General features: G+C 38.1%; 1 protein-coding gene and 1 pseudogene across 5 annotated transcripts in view; both read right to left on the reverse strand.

Annotated features, from left to right (window-relative positions):
* Nucleotides 1–26,979, reverse strand: part of ACAP2 (ArfGAP with coiled-coil, ankyrin repeat and PH domains 2) — a 155,627-nt gene that overhangs the window by 44,234 nt on the left and 84,414 nt on the right. For 4 of the 5 annotated variants that reach the window (XM_036243329.1, XM_036243333.1, XM_036243332.1 and 1 more), the window contains 4 exons: nt 19,763–19,807; nt 16,234–16,329; nt 8,514–8,588; nt 470–582 (listed from right to left, as the gene is read on the reverse strand). In XM_036243329.1, coding sequence (XP_036099222.1) covers nt 470–582; nt 8,514–8,588; nt 16,234–16,329; nt 19,763–19,807 — 329 coding nt within the window. The remainder of the gene's footprint in view (nt 1–469; nt 583–8,513; nt 8,589–16,233; nt 16,330–19,762; nt 19,808–26,979) is intronic. The other variant, XM_036243331.1, reaches the window with a different exon arrangement.
* On the reverse strand, nt 7,433–7,575 carry LOC118618041 (annotated as a pseudogene).

Here is a 26,979-nt window from a genome sequence, read left to right on the forward strand (position 1 = left end):
AGAACCACCTGGCTTAAAATTCATAAATAAACACCAAGTAAAAATGTACATAAACATCGTTATCAGACAGGAAATCAAAGGGGGAAAAGTTCTCTTGGCCTATTTACCCATTGTAGTCAATATATAATTTGTAATCAGATCTATTTCCTAACAAATATGAAAGGTACCTTACATTCAAAATGTCCTTATTATAATGGTCTAGTCAGTATAGACCAATCACTATAAAAACTCTCCTTGCTTCCTGGTTTAAACTTTGCTTAAATTTTAGAACTTAGTGTTATCATTTTTCACTTGCTTCTTCTTAGTGTCCCCTTTCCTAGAAAGGCTCTTAGCTTCAGTGAACTGGTTCAGGAAAATTACTATGGACTGTGAATTTAGAGAATTATGAAGGAAAGAGTTGCCAAATCACAGAAAAAGTCAGAAAACTGAGAATATGGAAAGATTGAGACTAGTATTTGAAATATATTACCTGTTCCAAGTTTTGAAGGCATTGCTGGCTCGTTTGAACAGATATCCTTCCATAACAATGCCATTTGCAGCATCTACATTATATTCTAACTTAGAATCATCACTGGAGAAATCCTAGACAAAATAACACAAAAAATTTCATATGATTTGACTAAGTTGCCTAGACAACAAATTCACCCTAGAGAAACAGCTCAAAGGGTAGAAAAACTGTGCATTATGATAGGTAGGCTTAACAATTTTCATAAGAAAAGGGGAAACCTAAATGTTCAATAATAGAAGGAAGCGTCAACATATTAAAGTATTTCAATTCAGTGGACTATTATGCACTACTTGTTATGATGATGATGATGATGATACAAAAACACAGATGAAATCAAAGTTACAACTAAACTACAGAACGACCAGCATTCAAAACCCCCTGAAATCAAGCTGAATGGAAGCCCTACAACTACGAAATTAAAGCAGCAGCCACATCGAGACTGGTATGAGGGGCGGAGATGGATGAAGATCAGGGGGATGCCTCGGCTGGGAGGGTCCTCCCTGAGGACTGAGGGGTCCTCGTACCACACCAGGCGCCCCGCTCAGGGTTCCAGTGCCGGGGGGGGAAGGGGTCCCCATGGCTTCTGGCTGGAGGGGCCAGCGGAACTGGGGCTCAGGGAAGCTGGCACAGCTGGAGCCCCAGGCAGCTCCTTAAAGGGCCGCTGCACAAACTTGTTGGACTCACTTCTTCTGGGCTTGGGAGCGGGGGGGCAACTCAAGGGGCGTTGGAGACATGCAGGGAGGAACTGGGCTGTTTGGCACAGGACTGAGGGCTGGAGAGGGGGGTTTCTCTGGGACAAGCGTGCTGTTGGAGGCCTTTGTTCCTTTGGTGGGCCCTTCCCTGGGGCGGCGGACAGCCGCCATGTCTGGGACTCTAGCGGCCTGGCTCACACTGGTAGCCCCGCCCTGGTGATTCCCTGAGGCCCCACCCCACCCAACTTTCAGGCCCACCCAAGCTGTTGCCACTTGCTTAACCATAGGATTGGCCTGTCTTGGATCCTGCTTCAGGTTTTCCTAAATTCTTTCAAACAAGCAGCATATGGTCTCAGATAGCCCCATACCTCTCGTTAAGTAATACACAGAAACAGGGAGGCAGCCAAAATCAGGAGACAAAGAAACAGGTCCCAAATGAAAGAACAGAACAAAAGCCCAAGAAAAGAACTAAGTAAAATGGAGATAAGCAACCTAACAGATGCTGAGTTCAAAATACTGCTTATAAGGATGCTCAATGAACTTAGTGAGGGCCTCAAGAGCATAAAAAAGGACCAGTCAGAAATGATGGATGCACAGTCAGAAATGAAGGAGGCACTAACTGAAATAAAGAATAATTTACACAGATTCAACAGTAAAGTACGTAAATCCAAGAAGCAACCATTGATTTGGAATATAAGGAAGCAAAAAATGCCCAATTAGAACAGCAAAAAGAAAAAAGAATCCAAAAATAATGAGGATAGTGTAAGGAGCCTCTGGGACAACTTCAAGCACGCCAACATTCACATCTTGGGAGTGCCAGAAGGAGAAGAGAGAGAACAAGAAATTGAAAACCTGTTTGAAACAATAATGGCAGAAAACTTCCCTAACTTGGTGAAGAAAACAGATATACAAGTCCAGGAAGCACAGAGAGTCCCAAACAAGATGAACCCCAAGAGGCCCACACCAAGACACATCATCATCAAAATGCAAAAGGTTTAAGACAGAGAGAATCTTAAAAGCAGCAAGAGAAAAGCAGTTAGTTACCTAAAAGGGAGTTCCCATAAGACTATCAGCTTATTTCTCAAAAGAAACTTTGCAGGCCAGAAAGCAGTGGCAAGAAATATTCAGAGTGATGAAAAGCAAGAACCTACAACCAAGATTACTCTATCCTGCAAAGTTGTCATTTAGAATTGATGGCCATATAAAGAGTTTCCCAGACAAGAAAAAGTTAAAGGAGTTCATCACCACCAAATCGTTATTATATGAAATGATGAAGGGTCTTTTTCAAGAAAAGGATAAAATATATGAACAAACAAAATGGCAATGAATACATATCTATCGACAATGGAATCTACAAACAAAATGAACAGGCAGAACAGAAACATTCTCATAGATACAGAGAACATTTTGTTGGTTGTCAGATGGGAGGGGGGTTGGGGGGGATGAGTGAAAAAGGTGAAGGGATTAAGAAGTACAAATTAATTGCTAGACTGACAAACCTCAAAGGGAAAGGGGTTGGGGGGTGGGAAGAAATAAACCAAAGAACTTATATGCATAACAATGGACACAGACAATAGTATGGGAGAAGGCAAGGGGGGGGGGACTGGGGAGGAGGGGGTCAATAGGGGGAAATGAGGAACATCTGTAATACATTCAATAATAAAGATTTAAAAAAAAAACCAGATGATTATATGAAATATACTCTAAAAGAGAAAAGAAAACAATATAATGTGTATATACACTGTGATTAAAAGCACAAAATAACATGTATACAAATAGACAAAAAGAATAACCAAATATTATACAGGATGTTATATTTAAAATGTTTTCATATTTTTTCAATATTTTATAATGATGTGTATGTTATTAAAAATGATTATGGAGCCGAGTAGGTGTGGCTCAGTGGATTGAACATTGTCCCATGCACCAAGAAGTCCCGGTTCGATTCCTGGTCAAAACACACGCCGAGTTGCAGGCTCAATCCCCAGTAGGAGGCATGCAGGAGGCAGCTGATTGATGTATCTTTCTCACATCTATGTTCCTATCTTTCTCTCCTTTCCTCTCTCTCTCTCTAAAAAAAAAAAATCAATAAAAAAATAATTATGGATATTTTAAATGGTATTTCAGTGTTTTCTAAATATATTACTATCATGATAGTTTTTCAATCTGATAGAAATAGTAACTCCACTATATAAGAGTACTGAAATAAGTTAAAGGCATTTTTAATAAAATAAGTAAAAGGCATTTAAATAAAATTTAGTGTTGCAAAGGAGAACCAGTTTGAAGCGGGCATGTCAAGTTTACTTTTTTATGAGGACTATAGAATCATTTATAACCTTCTTCTATCATTCTAATTTAACTGGAATGAAATTCAAACTTTCAATTTATTTTAAGGATTCATGAAATTTTGAAATCAGAAATCCCACATTTAAAATTTTTCCTGATGAACTTCCAAAGTAATCTGATAAAACTGTAAAATTGCTGCTATCTCCACATTTAAAACTTTAAAATTCAGTCTTAGTAATTTTAAAATTAGTCTGAACCAATGATCAAAATTAGAATGCTATACCAGAGAGTAGTAAACTATCTGTCTTGAGAAAGATTTTGACAAAGGCTGAATGACCACCTGCCAAGACTGCTAAGCTTGGAGGTCCTGCACTGAAGGGGAGGCAGAGGGAGAATCACCTAAGGGCCTTCCAAACCCAAGAGTGTATGAAAATGGAAAAAGAAAATAATCTAAAGTCAGAATTAAAAACAAAAACTTGCTGGCTAGTTTTCTCAATGGTTAGTACGTCGGCCCTGGAACCAAAGGGTCTCAGGTTCAATTCCCAGTCAAGGGCACAACCTGGGTTGCAGATATGGTCTCCAACCCTGGTCAAGGTCATGCAGGAGGCAGTCAGTTGATGTGTCCTTCTCACATCGATGTTTCTCTCTCATCCACCCTCCCTTCCACTCTATCTAAAGAAATCAGTGGAAAAAATATCCTCAGGCAAGGATTTAAAAAAACAAAACGAAAAAAAACTCTCCTGACATGTCTCAAAATTAAACCATAAAAGGATATGACAATCCAAAATAATCAAATGCAGCAGATCCTGTAAATGAATCGTTACATTTCTTCATACTTTTTCTTTGGGGAAAAAAATCTGGGAAACTTTAATTCCCTCACTTAAAATTTATTTGAGGCTATAATTTATTTATGCAGACAGGATTAAGTCAGCAATAGATATAATTGAGTTTCTTTTGTAACATCGGTTTTTTTTGTTTTTGTTTTTGTGATACCTGCCACTAGCAGGAACCGAACTTGGGGATTCTCTGGTACGCAGGTCGATGCTCAACTGCTGAGTCAAACTGGCCAGGGCATGTAACATCGGTTTTTTAATAACCCTGATGCTACTTAAAATATCAAATAAGACTTCACTGAAAATTAGTACATCTGTAGGATTCTTCTAATTTTCAACTATATTTCTTGAGATAAATTAAACCTTTAATTTAATTACTATTAATATAAAATTAATATTCTATAGTACTTAAAATGTGACAGATTATATGATTTTATAATGAAAGCAACTAATAATGTTGGATAAATATATAATATTAAATATATTGATGAATTGAAAAATTAGAAAAGAATACTCAAAGGCAAAAGTCTGAATGAAAATTAGAAGCCAAAGAGGTAAGCAGAGCAAGGAAGCTAGCTTTCACCTCAAAGGCACTTGACTTATCAACAGAACTTGAAGCTTTGGTGTGGGGTCCAGGGAATAGAATGCAAGAGTAAGGTTGGCCAATAAAGGGAATCTAATAGAAGCTTTCCCTTTTGAAATTGCAAGCAAGACAAGAAGGACCATTATTACTACTTCAGTCAAGATTTATGTTAGAAGTCCTAGCCAGCAAGATAACAAACAAAAAGCCAATGATTGGAAAGGAAGAAATGAACTATCGTTATTTGCAGATGATATGACTTTGTATACAGAACATTCAAAGATGTACAAAAAGAATCCAGAGACAAATTAGTGTTAAAAAAAATGCAACAACGCCCTGGCTGGTTTGGTTCAGCGGTTAGAGCGTCGGCCTGCGGTCCTGAGAGACCCAGGTTCGGTTCCCGCTAAGGGCATGTACCTCGGTTGCAGTTTGTCCCCGGCCCTGGTTGGTTGTGCGGGTGGCGGCCACTCGATGTGTTCCTTTCACATCGATGTTTCTCTCTCTCTCTCTGTTCCTCTCTCCCCCTCCCACTCTACCTGAACAAAAAAATGGAAAAATGTCCTCGGGTGAGGATAAAAAAAAAAAATGCAACAAGATTACTGGTTATAAAATCAATACAGGAAAGTCTATTTTATTCTAATATATAACAAAAGTAAAAAATAAAAAAATATTTTAAATATAAAATGTACAATAACAGTGTCTAGGAATAAATCTAACCAAAGATGTATAAGAAAATTATCAAATTTTATGAAGGACATTAAAGAAAACTTAAATGGAGAAACATTTCAAGCTCATAGATTAGCAGACATTGTAAAGATAACAATTCTTCCCCAAACTGATCACAGATCTAATGCAATCTCAATCAAAATCCTAAAAGCAATTTTTATGCAATCTAAAAAGATGCTCTTGAAATTTATATGGAAATGCAAATGTTAGGCAATTCACGTGCAAAGAAAAGAGGGTAGGAGGCTTTGCTTTGTCAGACATAAGATATACTAAAAAGCTAAAATAATTAAGACAGACTGCACAGTACTGGCACAATTAAGACAACAAAAAACAATGAAGCCGAACAGAGACCCTGAAGCTGACCTCACATGCATAGAAATGTGATGTATAACAGAGAATAAAGCACAGAGTAGTGGGGAAAGAACAAACTTTTAATAACTGATTAGCTACCAATGTGAGAATAAAAAGAAACTGGATCTCTACCTCACACTATACACAAAATCCCAATTACACATGGATTAAAGGTCAAAACATAAAAGGCAAACCTATAAACACTTAGAAGATTACACAGGAGATATATCTTCATGATCTTGAGTTGGGAAGGATTTATTAAACAAGACACCACACATACACAACCATAAAAGACTTTAAAAAAAAAAAAACCACTGTGTGAAAATAAAAAACACATAAATTTCAAAGGAAGTTTATATTTAGAATATGATCAACAGTTAGGTAACCTAATGGAAAAATGGAAAAAAGACTAACAGACATTTCATAAACAGGATGTGCAAATGCCAAAAGACATAGGGGAAGATACTCGAGCTCATATGTGACTAAAGCATGAATTAAAAACACACTGAGATATCAATATCTACCCACCAAAATAGGCAAAAAAATAAAAAACTCTCACAGTACAATGAGGTGGCAAGGAGCAATGGGAATTCTCATACACTGCTGCCTAACAGGAATGGTATAACATTTTGAAAACAGTTGACATGAATTGAATATGCATAGCATCATTATTTCTTTAATTGATCAACTTCAATTCTTGAACATCTAAATAATTACATGGGACATACTTTCCTTTAACTTTACTGGATCTTTTTGCTCCCCCTCCTTTTTTTTTTACCTGTAATGCAGCCTTGTGTCAGCATTTAAGGGCAGAAAAAAGGTAAGTATACATAATGAGCAAAAATAGCATTACTTTCTTTAAAGGAAAACAGTAATCGACTATTATTTAAAATCAAATAAATTAATTTTAGAATGAATAATCTACTACCTTTGAATTATGTTTATAATAGGGGAAGACATTAAAAGACACATAATATTAATCAAATAGTTCAGTTTAAGCAAATCATCACATTTCTACGAATATCATGATCTCTTGTTTTAATTAGAAATGATTGGTCCCAAAATTTTAAAAATCTTTCCATGGTAATGTCATTAAAACAAGTTACATGACCAAAAGTGATTTAACTTTAAACAGAAACAAAACATGGAGTTAGTCTTACCTGACTATAGCTAGAAGTATCTAACTGAAAGACAGTATGGTAGACAAACTTCCCTTTTTTAAACTATGTTTCTCTTTGACTATTAATAACCCATCATCAATAAAATTTTCCTTACTTTTATTATTGATTTTACTTTCTCCCCCCCCCCCCCCACCACTGACATGTTCTATGTCAGATCTAGTTTACTGGTATTTTAAATTCTAAATGAACCATAACAATAGTTGATTTGACTGCTCAACAACAAGGGAACAGATTCCTTAAAGCAATGCTAGAAGCCATCTTTTTTTTTTTCCTTTTAGGAGAAAGTGCAAAAGCAGTCCCCCACTACCACGAATTATACAGTTGAGTTTTCCACTTCTGGGAAAATCGCAAGGGTCAGTACATCAGGAACACAATGGATAAGCCTCACAGGATAGAAGGCATCTTGTCACATACTTATACTATTACATTCAACCTATAATTCTCTCCTTTGGTTTTCAGATTACTACACAAAAATGATCACTGACTATGCAAGAGAAATATTATTAGGTTGAGTTCCAGTTTTTAGCACACAGAAATAAAAACTGGTTTCATGTTTAAATTTTCATTCAAAAATGTATTTTTCAAATATCAGTTTAGCTAGGCTTAGGCAAATTAACAAGAAATTCAGCCCTGGCCGGTTTTCTCAGTGGTTAGAGCATCGACCCATGGACCAATGAGTCATGGGTTGGATTCCGATCAAGGGCATGTACCTAGGTTGTGGTTGGTAACCCCGCCCTGGTCGGGGTTGTGCGGGAGGCAACCAGTCGATGTGTCCCTCTCACTTCAATGTTTCAATGTTTCTCTCTCTCTCTCTCTCTCTCTCTCGCCCCCTCCCTCCCATTCTATCTGAAGATAAACAGAAAAAGAAATGCAAGTGAAATTTCAGCACCAATGAGAGATGAGGAGTGCTGCCTTACAGTGCTTGCAGATGGAAAGTCTATAACCAAACATACACATTGATGCTAGGTTGTTCTTCACCCCTACCTACCTATCCACAGCTTCCAACCCAACCCTTCCTCCACATACACACACTTTACAGGGGTTGGTAATATCCTAACTAAAAGTATAAATAGTGTTTTAAATTCTAACTAAGGGCCACTTTTTAATTAGTTGAGGCCCTAACAGATTGACATTTTTATAAACTGGTTCAAGAGTATGGCTTTCAAATATTTTGATGTAAAAGAATAACAAAACAAATGCTTGAACGTGTGAAAAATATTTTACTTTTCACAAAAAAGGAGGAATTCACGTACACAATTTAATTATTAAAGAAACTCAAAATATCTTGCTAAAACCAATAATCAAACAATTGTGTAAAATGAAAATTAATCTCCTTTAACGTTTCCCCTCAGCTACCTTCTGTTGAATGGTGGAATGTTTTTGCTCCATCTCTCTTTTCTCTTTTGCTGCATCCACAACTAGTCGATCCAACTACAAAGGGAGAAAAGGAGAAAATTACATAGACTTAGAAAAATACCAGTATGCTTATTTTTTAACCACAGTCCCAATAAGTCAGTCAATTTAAATGTATTTTAAAAAGGCATTTTGGCCCTGGCCAGTTTGGCTCAGCGGTTAGAGCGTCGGCTTGCGGTCCGGAGAGACCCGGGTTCGGTTCCCGCTAAGGGCACGTACTTCGGTTGCAGTTTGTCCCCAGCCCTGGTTGGTCGTGCAGGTGGCAGCCACTCGATGTGTCCCTTCACGTTGATGTTTCTCTCTCTCTCCCTTCCTCTCTCTCCCTCCCACTCTATCTGTACAAAAAATGGAAAAATGTCCTCGGGTGAGGATAAAAAAAATAAATAAAAAGGCATTTTGGCTATAACTTTCAATTAAAAGTTTTTTTGTTTTGTTTTGTTTTCTGGTACCAAATCCTCTTTGAAAACGTCTGTAACTCCTCTAGGGGAAATGTTTCTAAGAACAGTCATGATTCAAACAAATGTTAACAGGAAGCCTTGTCAAAGACACAACAGTGATAACATGTTCACTCCTTGAATAAGGAAAAGGACTCCAGCTTAAATGGCCTACTGACCCACTCAGCAATCCTGGTAGTTACCATCAAAGACAGAAAGAAGATACACTGGTGATTTTTTTTTTTCTGCAACAGCAAAAAGTAGCAAGGAAGCCAGTATATGCCAGCTCTCACAAATTCACCAGGATAAGATTTCCAATCACTCAAGATACTTCCTACTTTCAAGTTGGCTTCCTAATGTCATAATCAAGTCTAAAAGGTGGAAAAATAATTCATGAAATAAAAGAGAAAGCTAAAAATAATAATAATAGAATAGCAATCATTCATAAGAGTAGAGTATAAAATCACCAATTTTAGGGTTTTTTTTTTAACTCAAAAAACTTATGAAATCATAAAATCCCATTCCTTTCCATCAGAAATGATGATCTTCTATCTAGAGAAAAAGCTGATTTCCACTATTATGACAAATTCACTGGATTTTTGTACTCCTTTTTGCTGGAATAACAAACAATTGGGTTATAAAATATTCCATTATGTGATTCAACTCTTCTAGATTATGATGAATGTCTTTTCATCTTTGAACCCCCATCACCTCTAACAGATAGTGTGTGATAAATGAAATAAATAAAAATATAAATTGTGGGAGACTTTTTGCATGGCATCCATTTTGTTAAAATCTGCTCTGCCACCTCCTGCCCCAAGGCAGGATATCTCTGCATTAAGTAAAATCTGCTCTGCCATCTCCTGCCCCAAGGCAGGATATCTCTGCTTTATCTCTTCATTTTGAACCATTTACTCAACAAGCCAGTCTTTGCTAATCTTTTGTTCCACCCGTGATATTTACTTGAAATTGCTTTAGGGTGGTTACTCAATAACTTATCGCTTGGCAACAAATGATCTTGTCTTTCTGCTTCTTCCCCTATATATTATGTGGATTTCCCCTGAATAAAGGAGACTTGATCAGAACCCTGTCTTGTCTCCATTTCTCATGTCTCTCGTCCCTCCTTATCCTCATTCCCCCTCTAGAGTCCTTGTTGCTCGACCTGTGGGACGGGTCAATAAATATTAATAGGAATATGGAGGAAGATAAAGTATTAAACATCCAAAGGTTTTCATTGATAAGCTTTAAAAACTAAATTGAAAAAAGCCTTCTTAAAAAACTATTTGATCCTTTATTAACGCTTTATCACAAATGATGTGTATTTTTCTACAAGAGAAAATTCTGGCCATAGATTCTTAGTATCACTGATTAGCAATAAAGAACCAAAAGAAAACAAACTGAAACAGAACTATCGCTGTTATGTTTTATTTAGATGGTAACTATACTACTCTACTTTAGGATCTAATATATACATACCTTAGTGACATGTAACACTGATTTAATGGGTAATGCTAGTACATGCTATACTAGGAAAATGTTTCTCCTCAATGGCTTCTTATACTGAATAAGTAGAATAATCCCTATCCCATGGTTTTACAGCCTTTAATTGAACGGCATATAAATATTATTGATTCATTCAGACTGAAGTGCAGTATAAGGCAGCCCCCATGATTCAACCTAATATTTATAAATTTGAGGGCTTGTATCTTCCACATAGTACTGCAATACAAATGATTGTTTTCTGCCTGTCAAACTGGTAGTAAATTCCTCTTCTGCATTCCACCCCACTGTTTTTGCAGCGGAAAGGGGGAAATTTCCCCTCCCAATCTGTTGGAGAATAAAGTATTTTCCACCCTGGCCAGTTTGCTCAGCAGTTAGAGCATCAGCCCATGAACAAGAGTCCTGGGTTCAGTTCCTGCTAAGGGCACGTATCTCAGTTGCAGTGTGTCTCCGACCCTGATTGGGGTCGTGTGGGTGGCAACCAGTCGATGTGTCTCTCTCTCACATTGATGTTTCTCTCTCTCTCTCTTCCCCTCTCTCTCCCTCCCTCCCTCCCGCTCTATCTGAAGATAAATGCAAAAAGAAAAAAGAAAAAAGTATTTTTCAACTTGGAGGAGGGTCAGGGGAGATGTGAAGACTAGCAGTCTTGTTTCATAGAGGTGGGGATGTATCAGGAAGAGAGAGTTTGGAGCACAGCAGGATGTACCCCATGTTCCTATTAATGTTGAACATTATGAGTTTAACAGGCTCCTGTAACTAGACAAGTACCCCAATCCTCTAATTGTGCGCTGAATCCTATTAACTCCTCCTACAGATATCATCACTTCTCTTTTTGCTTTTCAACTTCCACCATTCCCTTACATGTTTAAATTTGTGCAAATCATACTACCTTTTTTTTTTATTATTTAAGAAAGGCAGACTGCCACATGCAGCACCTCATTTGAATGTGTCTGGAGTCTTGGGAGCTTGACTACCCTATGTTCTCCTACAAATAGAACTTGAGAGCTTGTTTGGAGGTTCTAGCAGGGGAGGCACAGCTACTTGTTCTCTTTTATCGAGTGCACTTCAGAAGGGACACACAAGGATCAGTAAGGCAGGAAGAGGCCACCCACCTAGCCAGCAAGATCAGCCGAATCAACTGTAGCGATCAGTGCTGTGACAGATGTTGCAGCCAGATGGCCCTCACATCTGCAAATCATATTAACTTAAATAAAACCTTCCTCCAACTCATACTCCTCTCTAGTTTCCACCTTCTCTCTCCCTCTTTCCTTTACAAAACAACTTCTTAAAAATTCTTTCCTGTTCTCTACTTGCCCATTTCATTTTCATCTACTCACTGTAATTTAGCTTTCTAAATCTAAATTAAGGATCTAGAAATTTCTGCTGCTAGAGCCCTCAACTCTCACTGAGGTAGCAAGTAACCTTGCTGCTAAACCCAACAGGTCCTAGGTTTACCTGACCTTCTCTTCAGTCCAATACTTGTACTGTTAACTACCCCCTCCTTTTTTGAGACACTCTTTCCTTAGCCTGTGCTACCACAGTCTCCATTTTCTACCTCCTCTCATTTTGTTCTCATGGAACTCCTCTTACCTAACAATCTCTTAATAAATTGGTCACTCTATCTGTACAAAAAATGGAAAAATATCCTCGGGTGAGGATAAAAACAAACAAACAAACAAATAAACAAAAAAACACAAGAACACCTAAGCCCTGGCCGGTTTGGCTCAGCGGTTAGAGCGTCGGCCTGCGGTCCTGAGAGACCCGGGTTCGGTTCCCGCTAAGGGCGCGTACCTCGGTTGCAGTTTGTCCCCGGCCCTGGTTGGTCGTGCGGGTGGCAGCCACTCGATGTGTCCCTTCACATCGATGTTTCTCTCTCTCTCTGTCTTCCTCTCTCTCCCTCCCACTCTATCTGTACAATAAATGGAAAAATATCCTCAGGTGAGGATAAAAAAATAAATAAATAAATAAATAAATTGGTCATTCTTACGATCCTGTCCCACACCAAATTCTCTTTCTACGCTATACTAGTAGACATTGACCTTCACTTCTTATTGAATCAAAATCTTCAGGCATGGTGTTTGGGCACTTACATTTTTAAAAAATAGCTCCATGATTCTGAGATACCTATTAACTCTCCTTGGGTCAATTCACCCACTCTTGTGGTTGCAATTAGCAATTATATGCTATTGCCTCCTTTAGTCTGTATCTTTCTCTTGAGCTCCAGATATATCCATTTAGATATTCTATCCACAAAAATCAACACATTTAAACCTGAACTCATCATGTCCCACCACCTTCAAATAGGTTTTATCTTAAATACCCCTTACGTCTGAGTCCATCCCTACTGCCATAAATCTAATTCCAGATGTCATTATCTGATAACTGAATTACTGAAAGAATATCCTAACTGGCCACCTCTACCCAGGCTACATTATCCACTAGGCACTAAAGCTACCAGGGCTTAGATGCTTTTCAAAGACCTGCAAAATTATTTGATACCTGGTAAAAGTGAAATTAATATATATCTAAAATACACAATTATTTTAACTAGTCAACTACAATCCAACTCATTTTTTAATAAATTGTACTTAATGTAAGATTACAGTCTAATGTTAGATAATATGTGGAGAATTCCTAGTACCTAGGTCTTGCCTTCTTCCCAAGTCTGGGTTAGATGGCCTGTCTGAATACAGGGTGGGCCAAAAGTAGGTTTACAGTTGTTCATACGGAAAATAATACAGTAATTAATAAGTAATATACAAATAAACTCTTTGGCATACTCACAGCTGTAAACATACTTTTGCCCCGCCCTGTATTCCTTTAACACTTTGACCCTCCACTACGTGGTAGAGACAGCTGACTGTCCATCAATATCCATTTTCTCTCCTTCTGTCTTAATAATAGAACCCCTAAATTCTCGTAGGCCACATAGTTACCTGGAACTAAGTCTATCTTTCCCAGCTTTCCTTGCAGCTAGCGTGACAAAAAAGTATAAAATTTCCAGGAAATATTCCTAAGGAAAGGGAATACATCATTCCCCTTTCTGTCTTCCTGTTAGTAGGAACTGTGGTATGATGGCTAAAGTTTTATCAGCCACTTTGAACCATGAGATACAATCAAAAGATATAAGTCGGGGTACCTGCAGACCAACTGACCACCATATCAGGCCTTTCTCTAACTCTACATAGGAGAAATAAAATTCTATCTTGTTGAAGCTACTGCTTTTCAGTTTTCTATCACATGCAAACAAACCTAATCTCAATTTATATACCAAGACACGGCACGCAGCACAGAGAATAATAGTCTGATAATTTGACTGCCCGGTGTGGCTCAGTGGATTGAGCATCACCCATGGACTGAGAGGTCCTGGTTTGATTCCTGGTCAGGGCACATGCCCAGGTGTCAGGCTTGATCCCCAGTAGTGGGTGTGCAGGAGGCAGCTGATCGATGTTTCTCTCTCACATCGATGTTTTTATCTCTCTCTCTCCCCTTTCCTGTCTCTCTAAAAAAATCAATAAAAATATACATTTTTAAAAAATAGTCTGGTAACTTGGTTTCTTCCAATAAATTAAGTCCTGTAGAGGCAGAACACAGTATCTCTGTAATTTATAGCATTTGCCCTGTACACTATCCTTCCTAACACCATCCTAACACACATGCGCATGCACCATATTTATTTTTGGTCAGTGAATGCAATTCTCATGCCACTATTATCTTTTCCCCATTTCCCTAAACTCTAGTTTTCATCTTAATTTCCTTTCCTTCAAAAGTAACCTGAACCATTTGGAAAAGAAAATCACCTAAAAATTGATACCATTAAATCCAGAGAGCTCATTAATCAACAAAAAAAGAATATCCAAGAACAGATCAAATATAAATTTCTAATCAGATATCAAAAATAATTTGAACACAATGAAACTTCTATATAGTATTCTTATACATGTATAATCCACGCATGTGCATGTGTTTATATAAAATGAAAAGGTTCACAAGAGTTCTAAATCTTAAGCTTCTAAAATTGTATTATTCAAAGTAGCAAAATACAACATTTTTGAAAACAAAGAGTTATAACTCAAATGAAAAACCAATTAAGACAGTAACTCAATTTTCCAAATGTAAGAAACTAAATCATTATGTATACTGCAAAACAGACACTTTGTTTTTAAATTCTCCTTTTCAGTACTCTCATATACTATTTATAATATTTTTAACTTTAACCCTGGCCAGTTTGGCTCAGCGGTAGAGCGTCAGTCCTCGGACCAGAGAGTCCCGGGTTTGGTTCCCACTAAGGGCATGTATCTCGGTTGTGGTTCGTCCCCGGCTTCAGCTGGGGTCATGTGGGTGGCAACCAGTCAATGTGTCTCTCTCACATAGATGTTTCTCTCTCTCTCTCCCTCCCGCTCTATCTCAAGATAAATGCAAAATAAAAAAAATAAATAAAATAAATGTCCTCAGTTGAGGATACAAAAAAATAATAATAGTAATATTTTTAACTTTAACCTAATTTTTGGTTACATATTTAACCCATATATAAATATGTCATAGCATCAAACTTCTTATTAAATAAGTGAATATTAAATTCCCCAATATCCTAAATTTCTTCTAAAATATAAATATCTGAGCAAAGGCAACAGAAGCAAAAATAAAAAAGTGGGACTACATCAAACTAAAAACCTTTTGCACAGCAAAGGAAACCATCAATAAAATGAAAAGGCAACCTACCCAATGGCAAAAAATATCTGCAAATCCTTTATCTCATAAAAGGTTAATACTCATAATATATAAAGAATGCATACAATTTAATAGAAAAAAAGAAAAAAACAATCGATTTAAAACAAGCAGCCCTGGCCAGTTTGGCTCAGCGATTAGAGTGTCGGCCTGCGGTCCCGAGAGACCCGGGTTCGGTTCCCGCTAAGGGCATGTACCTCGGTTGCAGTTTGTCCCCGGCCCTGGTTGGTCGTGCAGGTGGCAGCCACTCGATGTGTCCCTTTCACATCGATGTTTCTCTCTCTCTCTCTCTCTCCCTCCCGCTCTACCTGAACAAAAAATGTCCTCGGGTGAGGATTAAAAAAAAAAAAAAAAAGTAAAAAGAAAAAAAATAAAACAGGCAAAGGATCTGAACAGACATTTTTTTCAACAGAAGACATGCAAGTGACAAAAAAAGTGACTGAATAAGTATGCAATGTCACTAATCATCAGGGAAATGCAAATCAAAACCACAATAGGATTATGTCCTCATACCTGTTAGAATGGTTATTATCAAAAAGACAAGGAATAACAAAGGTTGGCCAGAATGAGGAGAAAAAGGAACCCTTGGTACACTGTTGGTGGGAATGTAAATTAATAAAGCCACTATAGAAAACAGTATGAAGGTTCTTCAAAAAATAAAAATAGAACTACCATATGTCCCAGCAATTCCAAAAGGTACAAACTTTCAGTTATAAAATAAGTCCTGCAGATGTAATGTACAGCATGGTGACTACAGTTAATAATACTGTACTATATATTTGAAAGTTGATATGAGAATAGATCTTTAAAGTTCTCATCACAAGGAAAAAAATTAAAACTATATGGGGTGATGGGTGTTAATTAGACTTATTATGGTGATCATTTGCATGTTTGTGTGTATGAAATCACTTTATTGTATACCTTAAAGTAATATAATGTTATGTGTCATGTATATCTCAATGTAAAAAAATATGTGTATAACACAGAATCAAGAGGTATACCTGTGCACCAAGATCCTTCATGTAGGGCCCAAGTTCACTAAATAGATCATATCCTTGATGAAAGAAGGCCAAGTGGGCATACATAAAAGATAACATCTGATAGAACAAAAAAAAAATGATTAGCATTTTAAAATCAATTCTTAAAAATCCTTATCCTTCCTACCTAATGTTTAAAAATTATTCCTCAAGAGCCCAAAATATCAAAACTATTTAAAATTAAACTGAGTCATTTTTCTTAAAAGAATATTTTAGAAACATCTGCAAATATGACAATAAATTTTATTTTTAAAAAAAGTTTAAACAGTTTAATATTTTAACAGTGCCCCAAATTTCAGTTGTTTGGACTATATCCAGAAAAATCAACATTTTCATTGTAACAGTTCAAAGAATCAAGTCTTCAAAAGATTCATTATCATCCTAGTTGCATTATGAAATATCTATGTGACTTTCAACCAAACTCACTGGCAAAACCTTAAATTGCAAATAAGACATTAAAAGATTAAAAGGGGAAATATAAAGTACTCAAACTAAAACAATCACAAACACTTTACAACCTACTAGATCACCAAACACAACCCAAAGAAGGGGAATGCTCATTTTTTTTCTCAAGATACCAAAATAAAATGAGTCAACAGACTTTGTTATGAAGGTTTCTTTATATTCATTCCAAAAATCCAAAACGTCATTAATGGGTTGAGATTTTTTCCAAGTTTTCCTATATTTTACCTATTCATGAGATAAGGAAAAATCACACCTACTTTTATTAGTTAAGTTGGCATATGAAAAGGAATTAAATAATTCAATCACAATACTAAAAGAATCCTCTAAAATCCATGTTATTTTTAGCAAGAGTATGCATGTTTAATTCTCTGAAATATAAAATAAGTCATGTTAGTAGTACTCAAGAATCCTTCAAAATATTTTATTAAAAAAAGAAAAACCAATTAAATAAAACACAAAGACAAAAAGACAAAGCTCACTAAAATATTATTCTGGAATTAGATAAAAATGGCTGTACAACATTGTGAATATAATTAAAAAAATAATGAAATGTATGTTAAAAGGGGGAATATTAATAGCTACAACTATATAAAAGCGTAAACTCCAGCACATCAAAACGAGTGGGTATATTAAAAAATAAATGATAAACTAGAAACCAACACATGACAAAGTGTTAACAGTCCTAATACGTAAGAGATGTTACAAATCAGTTTAAAAAAGATGAACACTCAAACAGAAGAGACAAAGGACATAAATAGGGAACATGACTGGCCAAAAATATATGAAAAAAATGTTCAAATTCATTTGTATTAAATAAATGCAAAATTGAACAATCAGATTACATTATCTACCCAAAATTGTAACTAATACCTGGTATAGGTAAAAGGTGGAAAATGTTCACTAGAACACACTACTAGTGGAAATACTGTGTAACCCTTGAAATTTGACAGTATCTTTTAAAAGTCTTAAGTGTTTATACCCTTTGACTAATCACTTGTCTTAATCTATCCTAAGGAAATAATCATATTATTCATTAGAATGATCATTATAAAGTTTACATCAATGTCAAAAACATGAAAATTATGCCCGGCCAGTGTGGCTCAGTGGTTGAGCACTGACTCATGCACCAAGAGGTCCCTGGTTCCATTCCCAGTCAGGGTACATGCCCAGGTTGTGGGCCAAACCCCCAGTGGGAGGCGTGCAGGAGGCGGCCAAACGATGTTCTCTCTCATTGATGTTTCTATCTCTGTCTCCCTCTCCTTTCCTCTCTGTCTAAAAATAAATAAAGAAAAAAAATTTTTTTTAAAACATGAAAATTACTTAAAAATCCATTAATGAAAAAAAAATCCATTAGTGGGTGAAGTTAATTTGTGGTGTATTCATGGTCTGCAACTTATGACCAGCAAACTGTATCTAGTTCTACCCCCTGTATTTCAATGGTTGATGAGCTAACAATGGTTTTTACATTTAGAAATGAGTGAAAGAAGATGAAAAGACATAAAATTCATGATGTGTAAAAATTATATAAAATTCAAATTTCCATGTCCATAAAAAAGTTTTGTTGGAACACAGCCATGTCATTCATTTATATATTGTCTATGGCTACTTTCTCATAACAACAGAACAGGTGAGTAGTTGTGATACAGACCATACTACCCACAAAACCCAACATATTTATACTACCTAGCCCTTCAAAAGTTTGCCTATACCTCCATAAATTCATATGGTAGAGCTCTACCTGGCCACAAAAGTCATCATTAAAAAAATATTTAATGACATATGATGACTTTGGAGTGTATTAGTAAAAAAAGAAAGTTACAAAACAATATAAAGAAATAATTCGTGCCCTGGCCAGTTTGGGTCAGTGGTTAGAGTGTTGGCCTACAGACCGAAGGTTTTGGATTTGATTCCCAGTCAAGGGCATGTACCTGGGTTGCAGGTTCAAACCCCAGCCCAAGGTTGGGTACATATGGGAGGGAACCAAATGATGTGTCTCTCTCACACTGATATTTCTCTACCCCTGCCCCACCTCCCTCCCTCCCTTCCACTCTCTCTAAAAGTCAATGGGAAAAGTATCCTTGGCCCTGGCCAGTTTGGCTCAGCAGTTAGAGCATCGGCCTGCAAACCAGATAGGCCTGGGTTCGGTTCCCACTAAGGAACTGCAAACTTCAGTTGCAGTTTGTCCCCGGCCCTGGTTGGGATTGTGTGGGTGGCAACCACTCAATGTGTCTTTCTCCCATTGATGTTTCTCTTCGATGTCTCTCTCTCTCTCTCCCTCCTGCTCTATCTCAAGATAAATGCAAAAAAAAGTCCTCAGGTGAGGATTAAAAAAAAAAAAAGTAGTATCCTTAGGTGAGGATAAAAAAAGAATGGATGATATATAATTAGTACAAAAAAAATAAATAAAAAGTAAGATTAGCCCTGGCCAATTTGGCTCAGCGGTTAGAGCACTGGCCCACTGACCAATGACTCAAGGGTTCAATTCTGGTCAAGGGCACGTACCTTGGTTGCGGTTCGTCCCTGGCCCAGGTCGGGTGGTGCAGGAGGCAACCAGTCATGTGTCTCTCTCACATTGATTTTTCTCTCTCTCTCTCTCCTTCCCTTTTCCACCCACCCACTCTATCTGATGATAAACAGAAAAATATCCTCGGGTGAGGATTTAAAAAAAAAGTAAGCCCAGTCAGTGTGGCTCAGTGGTTGAGCATTGATCCATGCAGTATGAGACAGCTGGTTCGATTCCCAGTCAGGGCACATGCCCAGGTTGTGAGCCTGATCCCCAGTGGGGGGCACACAGTAGGCAGCCAATCAATGTTCTCTCTCATCGATGTCTCAGTCTCTCTCTCCCTCTCCCATCTTCTCTCTTTAAAATCAATAAAGAAAAATTTTTTTTAAAAAACGTAGGATTAATTATGCACCTGGAATAAATAAATACATACATACACACATATCATGCTTCTTTAAACACTTAAATATGTACATGTAATTTCATATTAAAGTATTTAAAACATCATTTCAATAAATATCTTACTGATTTTAGGATTTCTGATCGCCTTTTTGATTGAAGGACATTAATCTGAGGAAAAATACACTAGGTTAATCATCCACCTATTATTTAAAAAACTAATCCATAATGCAACATTGTAAAAGTTGTTTATTCTAATGGTTTAACATTTTTTCCAAAAAAGTAAATAAAACAAAGTTCAAATTTTTCATCCTTTGCCCTATTTTTTGTGTAGGGTCTTACAGCTAAGACAAACATACCAATACAATTCTAATCCATTTTTTATCTCAAAGAAAAAACTGGTTGAGTTTAAATCATAATATTGTAGTGCTAAAACTATCACTTTGATAGATATTTGAATTTCTTAGAATTCCATCTTTTCTCCTCATTTGCTCAAGACCCCTTCAACATATATCCTAATGCAAACTGTAATCACTTTACCACTACCATCAACCGCCATGATATCTCCTCTGGACTCCAATAGTCTATGAATTAGTGTTCCCACTCTAGACTCCCTACAGTCCATTCGGCAACCAGAGTGGTCTTTTTAAAACGCAAATAAGCCCTGGCCAGTTTTGCTCAGTGGTTAGAGCGTCGGCCTGCGGTCCAGAGAGAACCGGATTCAGTTCCCGCCAAGGGCATGTACCTCAGTTGCAGTTTGTCCCCAGCCCTGGTTGGGTCGTGTGAGTGGCAGCCACTCGATGTGTCCCTCTCTTTCTCTCTCTCTCCCTCCCTCTCTATCTGAACAAAAAATTTTAAAAAAATGTCCTCAAGTGAGGATTAAAAAAAAAAACACAAATAAGATCATGTTCTGTCTAGCTTAAAACCTGCCAACTCCCTACTACAGCCTTCAAGGCCCTTTGTGATTGCCCTATCTCCCCAACCTAGTGTTCTACCACTTTCCCCCTTTTTGTGGTCAACCACAATTCAAGACTACTCCCACCTCAATGTCTGCATACTAGATGTTCTAACTTCATGTTAAGATAGTTTAAATACTACTTCTTTACAAGGGTCTAAAGTAGGCCCATACACACTCTCTATTACATCAACCCTATTTATTTTCTTCATAGCAATCATAACTACCTTATACTTATTTTTCTTTTTTAATTTTTTAAAAACATTCTTATTGATTTTTAGAGAGGGAGAAAGAGAAACATCGATGTGAGAGTAGAACATGCATCGGCTGCCTCCTGCTTGCCCCCTACCAGGGGATCAAGCCCGAAACCCGGGCATGTGCCCTGACCAAGAATAGAACCAGCAATCTTTTGTACTGGGGACAATGTCCAACCAAGCCACACTGGTTAGGGCCCTTATATTTTCTTATTTGTGTCTCTTCCCCAGCTAAAGTATAAGCTCTGTGACATCAAGGGCTTGCCTTATTCCCAGGTATATTCTCTAAGTGGTACATAAGTACTCGATAAATAATTGTTAAATTAATTAAGAGTTTAAATAAATATTTTAATTACACTAAACTTACTAAAAGATCAGTAAATTAAGAAATTTACATTTTGTGGTTTATCTCCCAACTCTAGAAATTCATAACAAACATTTTATTTTTGTATTATATATCAACTTAGTAAAATAAAATGTTTATAGATAAGAATCATTCACTTTTAACAACTATGAGGTATCACCTCACACCTACCAGAATGGCTGCCATCAACAAATCATCAAACAAGTGCTGGCGAGGGTGTGGAGAAAAGGGGACTCTAGTACACTGCTGGTGGGAATGTAGACTGTTGCAGCCACTATAGAAAACAATATGGTGTTTCCTCAAAAAATTAAAACTTGAACTGCCATTTGACCCAGTGATCCCACTTCTAGGAATATACCCCTAAGAAGCCTGAAACACCAATCAGAAAGAATATATGCAGGCCTATGTTCATAGTAGCACTATTTACAACTGCTAAGGTCTGGAAACAACCCAAGTGTCCGTCAATAGATGAGTGGATAAAATAGCCTTGGTACATACACACAATGGAATACTATGAAGCCGTAAGAAAGAAAGATCTCTTATCCTTTGAGATGACACAGAAGAACCTGGAGAGCGTTATCCTAAGTGAAACAAGCCAATCAGAGAAAGACAAATATCACATGATCTCACTTATCTGTTGAATTTAATGAACAAAACAAGCTGAGGAACAAAACAGACCCAGAAACATGGAAGTGGGATGCAGACTGACAAACCTCAGAAGAGGTGGATGTGGAGGGAGGGAAGAGATAAACCACAGAATTTATACACATGTATGTGTAAACAAGGACATAGACAATATTGCTGGGGGGCGGGGGCACGAGATTGGGAGGAGGGTGTCAATGGGGGAAAAAGAGAGACCCATCTATAACAAAAATAAATTAATTAATTAATTAAAAAAATAATTCACTTTTTAATAATATTGTCAAAAGACAGGTTTTACAGAATATCTGTCTTTTTAATATGCCCTTCTCACTGAATATTCTGCCTGTTGATCTATAAAGTAACTTTAAAGCACTAATTAGAAAACAAAATCAAACCAAGACAAATTTAAATAACTTTTCTTAACTAAGCACTAGTTTCTTCTGCTTGTCTCTTTCAAGGTCTAGTCCATTTTTAGAACTAAAATATTAACATGCTCTAAGTAAAAGCAGAGGATACAAATAATCTATTATTCAAACTTTGAAAAATGTTAAAAGAGGCTTTGTTTTGGTTTTGGTTTGGTTTGGTGTTTCCCCATCTGGCAATGAAAAACAGCACTCAAATGGGGGGGTGGGGGGGGACACACACAGCTAAATTCAAATTAGAAAAGTTAAAGCATGACAACCTTTATAAATCGGGGCATTTATTACTATTCTCTAAATTAAACACTTTGGTCATATAATAAAATGACACAACAGTTCTCATCAGAAAAATCAAACTAATAGTTATATGGAAGGTGGGACTCGGACTCCTAACTTAAAACTACTGGACACCAAGAAAATGGATAATTTATAATATGTAAGTTTGAAAATAACAAATATTTTAGCTGAATCCCCTTCTCCAAATTAAATTTAAAAGTAAGCCATTCATTCTTTCAAAAAACATTTATTACCTATTTTCTAACCACTACACATGAAAGAGAAGGGATACAATCTAGAAGTAGAGAAGACATATTAATAAATAATTACAATAAATGGGTTAAGTGCTCCAGCAGCAATGTGTATGCCCGTATTAGTGCAGCACATAAGAGGCAGAGGCAAAAATAATTCATTCTGCCTGGAGAAGTTTGAAACTCTGACCACAGAACCGAGAATGAATTAGTAATGGGGCTAGTAAAAGCAATGCAAGAAAGACCAACCGCATGAGAATATCTTAATACTCTAGATAAAAAATAGTAAGAGTCCTAGTCGGTGTAGCTCTGTTGGTTGAGCGTTGACTCATACACCAAAAGGTGGATGGTTCAATTCCTGGTCAGGGCACATGCCCAGGTTTTGGGTTCAATCCCTGGTCAGGGAGCATATGGAAGGCAACAGACCGATGTTTCTCTCTCATATCAATATTTCTCTCTCTCTCTCTCTCTCCTCCTTCCTCTCTCTAAAAATCAATGAAAACATATTTTTTTAAAAACAGTAAGAAAAAAACAATGAGGTGTCACCTCAGACCTGTAAGAATGGCCGCCATCAACAAATCATCAAACAAGTGTTTGGCAAGGTTTGTGTAGAAAAGGGGACTCTAGTACACTGCTGGTGGGAATGCAGACTGGTGCGGCCACTATGGAAAACAATATGGTGTTCCCTCAAAAAATTAAGAATTGAACTGCCATTTGACCCAGTGATCCCACTTCTAGGAATATACTCTAAGAAGCCTGAAACACCAATCAGAAAGAATATATGTACCCCCATGTTTGTAGCAGCACTATTTACAATAGCTAAGATCTGGAAACAGCCCAAATGTCCAGCAGTAGACAAATGGATAAAAAAGCTATGGTACATGTACACAATGAAGTACTATGCAGCTGTAAGAAAGATCTCTTATACTTTGAGATGACATGGAGGGACCTAGAAAGTATTATCCTAAGCGAAACAAGCCAAGCATAGAAAGACAAATATCACACGATCTCACTTACTTGTGGAATATAATGAACATAACAGTCTGAGCAACGGGGTAGTCCCAGAGACGTGGAAGCGGGATACAGACTGACAATCCCCAGAAGAGGGGGTGGGGGAGAGAGATAAACCACAGAACTTATATGCATGTATGCATGAACAATGGACATGGACAACAAAGCTGGGGACAGGGTGGAGAGGGAGGGAGAAGGGGGTATCAGTGGGGGGAAATGGAGAAACATCTGTAACAAAAATAAATTAATTTTAAAAAATAAAATAAATAAATAAAAACAATAAGAACTGGTGTTAAGGTGAGAGAACAGATTTAAAGGTACACAGAACTTTTCAAGGCAGTTTTGATTGCCAGATATAGTAGCTGAGGATGAGGAGATTATCTGATTCCCCAATTTTCAACTTCTTTGATTAAGAGGGTAATACCATTCACTCAGGTAAGAACAAAAGGAAGCTGTATGAGATTTCAGCTTTGGACACAAAAAGAATGAGGTACTCTGCAAAAAAAAAAAAAAAAAAGAGTCTGTATATGGTGGTAATTTAAGCAAGGGGGCATGATGAGACTGTCAGAGAAATTATAGTCAGAAAAGAAAAGGACCAAAGATAAGACCCTAAAAATGAGAGTGAAAAAGTGGGCAAAGGAGAGAAGCCCATGGCAGAAATTGAAAAAATAATCTAGCTCTGGGCAGTTTTGTTCAGCGGTTAGAGCACTGGCCTGCAGTCCAGAGACCCAGGTTCGGTGTCCGCTAAGGGCACATACTTCGGTTGCAGTTTATCCCTGACCTGGCTGGGGTCGTGTGAGTGGCAGCCAGTCGATACGTCTCTCTCACATCGATGTTTCTCTCTCTTCCTCTCTCTCTCCCTTTCGCTCTATCTGAAGATGAATGCAACCTCAGATGAGGATAAAAAAAAGATAATCTAAACATGGTTTGAGATAAATCAAAACAAAAGTATGTTTCAAGGGGAGTATGGCCTACATTTTCAGTGAAACACAACAGTCAAATTAGCTAAAAACTAAAGTGTAAACAATAAATAACACTTTTAGCATAAGCCATTTCAGTGAAATGGGATAGGTGACATGCAGGAAATACATAACTACTCCATTCTCGAAGCCTTTCATTAATTAAGGGAGTTTACTTAATTTTTTTCATTTTAATTTCCCATTTATCTAAAAGAGAACTTTAGAGAAAATATCTTAGTCATTTTCTTCTGTTATGCAAAGTTATCTGAGTAGTTTTTAATTATATACTATTATGTATGTATTGTTTTTTTTTGTTTTGTTTTTTTTGTTGTTGTTGTTCAGGTAGAGTGGGAGGGAGAGAGAGGAACAGAGAGAGAGAGAAACATCGATGTGAAAGGAACACATCGAGTGGCTGCCACCCGCACAACCGACCAGGGCCGGGGACAAACTGCAACCGAGGTACATGCCCTTAGCGGGAACCGAACCCAGGTCTCTCAGGACCGCAGGCCGACGCCCTAACCGTTGAACCAAACCGGCCAGGGCTGTATGTATTGTTTTAAGAAACAGTCTAAAGCCCTGGCCGGTTTGGCTCAGCGGTTAGAGTGTCGGCCTGCGGTCCTGAGAGACCCGGGTTCGGTTCCCACTCAGGGCGCGTACTTCGGTTGCAGTTTGTCCCCGGCCCTGGTCGGTTGTGCGGGTGGCAGCCACTCGATGTGTTCCTTTCACATCGATGTTTCTCTCTCTCTCTCTCTCTCTCTGTTCCTCTCTCTCCCTCCCACTCTACCTGAACAAAAAATGGAAAAATGTCCTCGAGTGAGGATTACCACAAAGTCAGCAATCTCTGGGGACTCACTGCTGTATTATAACAGAAGATTTAGAAAAGATAATTCCCAAAACTTGAAAGCTTTTAAGCTTTAGATAGACTTCCAGTCAAGATAGTGGGATAGGTAAACACAGTACTCACTTCCTCCCAAAACCAAATCAAAATTACAACTAACGTACAGAACAACCATCATTCAAAACTACGTGAAATCAAGCTGAATAGAAGTCCTACAGCTACAAAATTAAAGAAGCCACAATGAGACTGGTAGAAGGGGTGGAGGCGCAATGGGCTGGTCCGACACATACGTGTGGCAGATGAAAAATCAAGAGGGATAGCTGAGCTGTGAAGGTCCTTCCTGAGGAGTGAGGGGTCCTCATCACACACCAGGCCCCCGAGCTCAGGGTTCCAGTGCCAGGAAGAGAAATCCCCATAACTTCTGGCTATAAAAACCAGCAGGAACTGAGGCTGAGGGAGGTGGAGGCTGAGGCTTCTGGAGTCCCAGGCAGTTCCTCTAAAAGGGCCCGTGCATGGACTTACTTGGACTCAGTTCCTCCAGGCTCCAGTGTGGGGGAAGCACCAGAGACACACAGGGAAGAACTGAGTTGTTTGGCATTAGGGTGACAGAGCTGGAAAGGCAGCTTTCTCCAGGAAAGCTGGGAGAGGCTGTTGATGCTTTGGTGTGCTCATCCCCCATGGGACCTATAGATGGGTGCCATATCTGGGACTCCAGCAACCTGGCTCACACTGTTTTCTCTGCCCAGAGGCCCGCCCCACCCAACCCAACTTTCAGGCCCACCCAAGCTGTTTCCAGTTGCTTTACCATAGGAATAGCCTATATTGGCTCCTGCTTCAGATTTTCCTAAATCCTCTCAAACAAGCAGTATCTGGCCTCAGCAAGCCCTATACCTCACACTAAGTGGCCCCAGGCCTGGCACCAGAAGCAGCAAGACTTGGTTCACAGCTTGTCTTTGCCTAGGCACCTCCAAGCCCAGCACAAGATGTAGCCATCTACAGATAGCTTTGTAGCTTATGCCTGGTGGCCCTGGGTAGAACTTAGGCAATGGCTGACCTTGCTTCAGAGCCAGCACATCCAGTGGATAGCTTCAGACCATGTCAAAGCACCACCATCCAATCACCTCCACAAGCGACACACTCAAGGAGTGGACTCAGTGGGTACCAGAACCCTGATGAAGTAAGTCTTGCTCTGTGTGGTGGGCACCTACACAGCTGATCATCCAAGGCAGTCAGAGGTCAGTGGTTAGTGAGCACAGCCAGTCCTTGCAGCTGACAAGTCTAAGTAAACCCCTCCCAATGACATGCCAACAGCAATCAAGACTCGATTACAACAGAAGGGTGTAGAGTCCACACCAGGGGTGAACCTCGAGGGCC

The sequence above is a fragment of the Molossus molossus genome, unplaced genomic scaffold, assembly GCF_014108415.1.
Source record: "Molossus molossus isolate mMolMol1 unplaced genomic scaffold, mMolMol1.p scaffold_m16_p_5, whole genome shotgun sequence".
Lineage (NCBI taxonomy): Eukaryota > Metazoa > Chordata > Mammalia > Chiroptera > Molossidae > Molossus > Molossus molossus.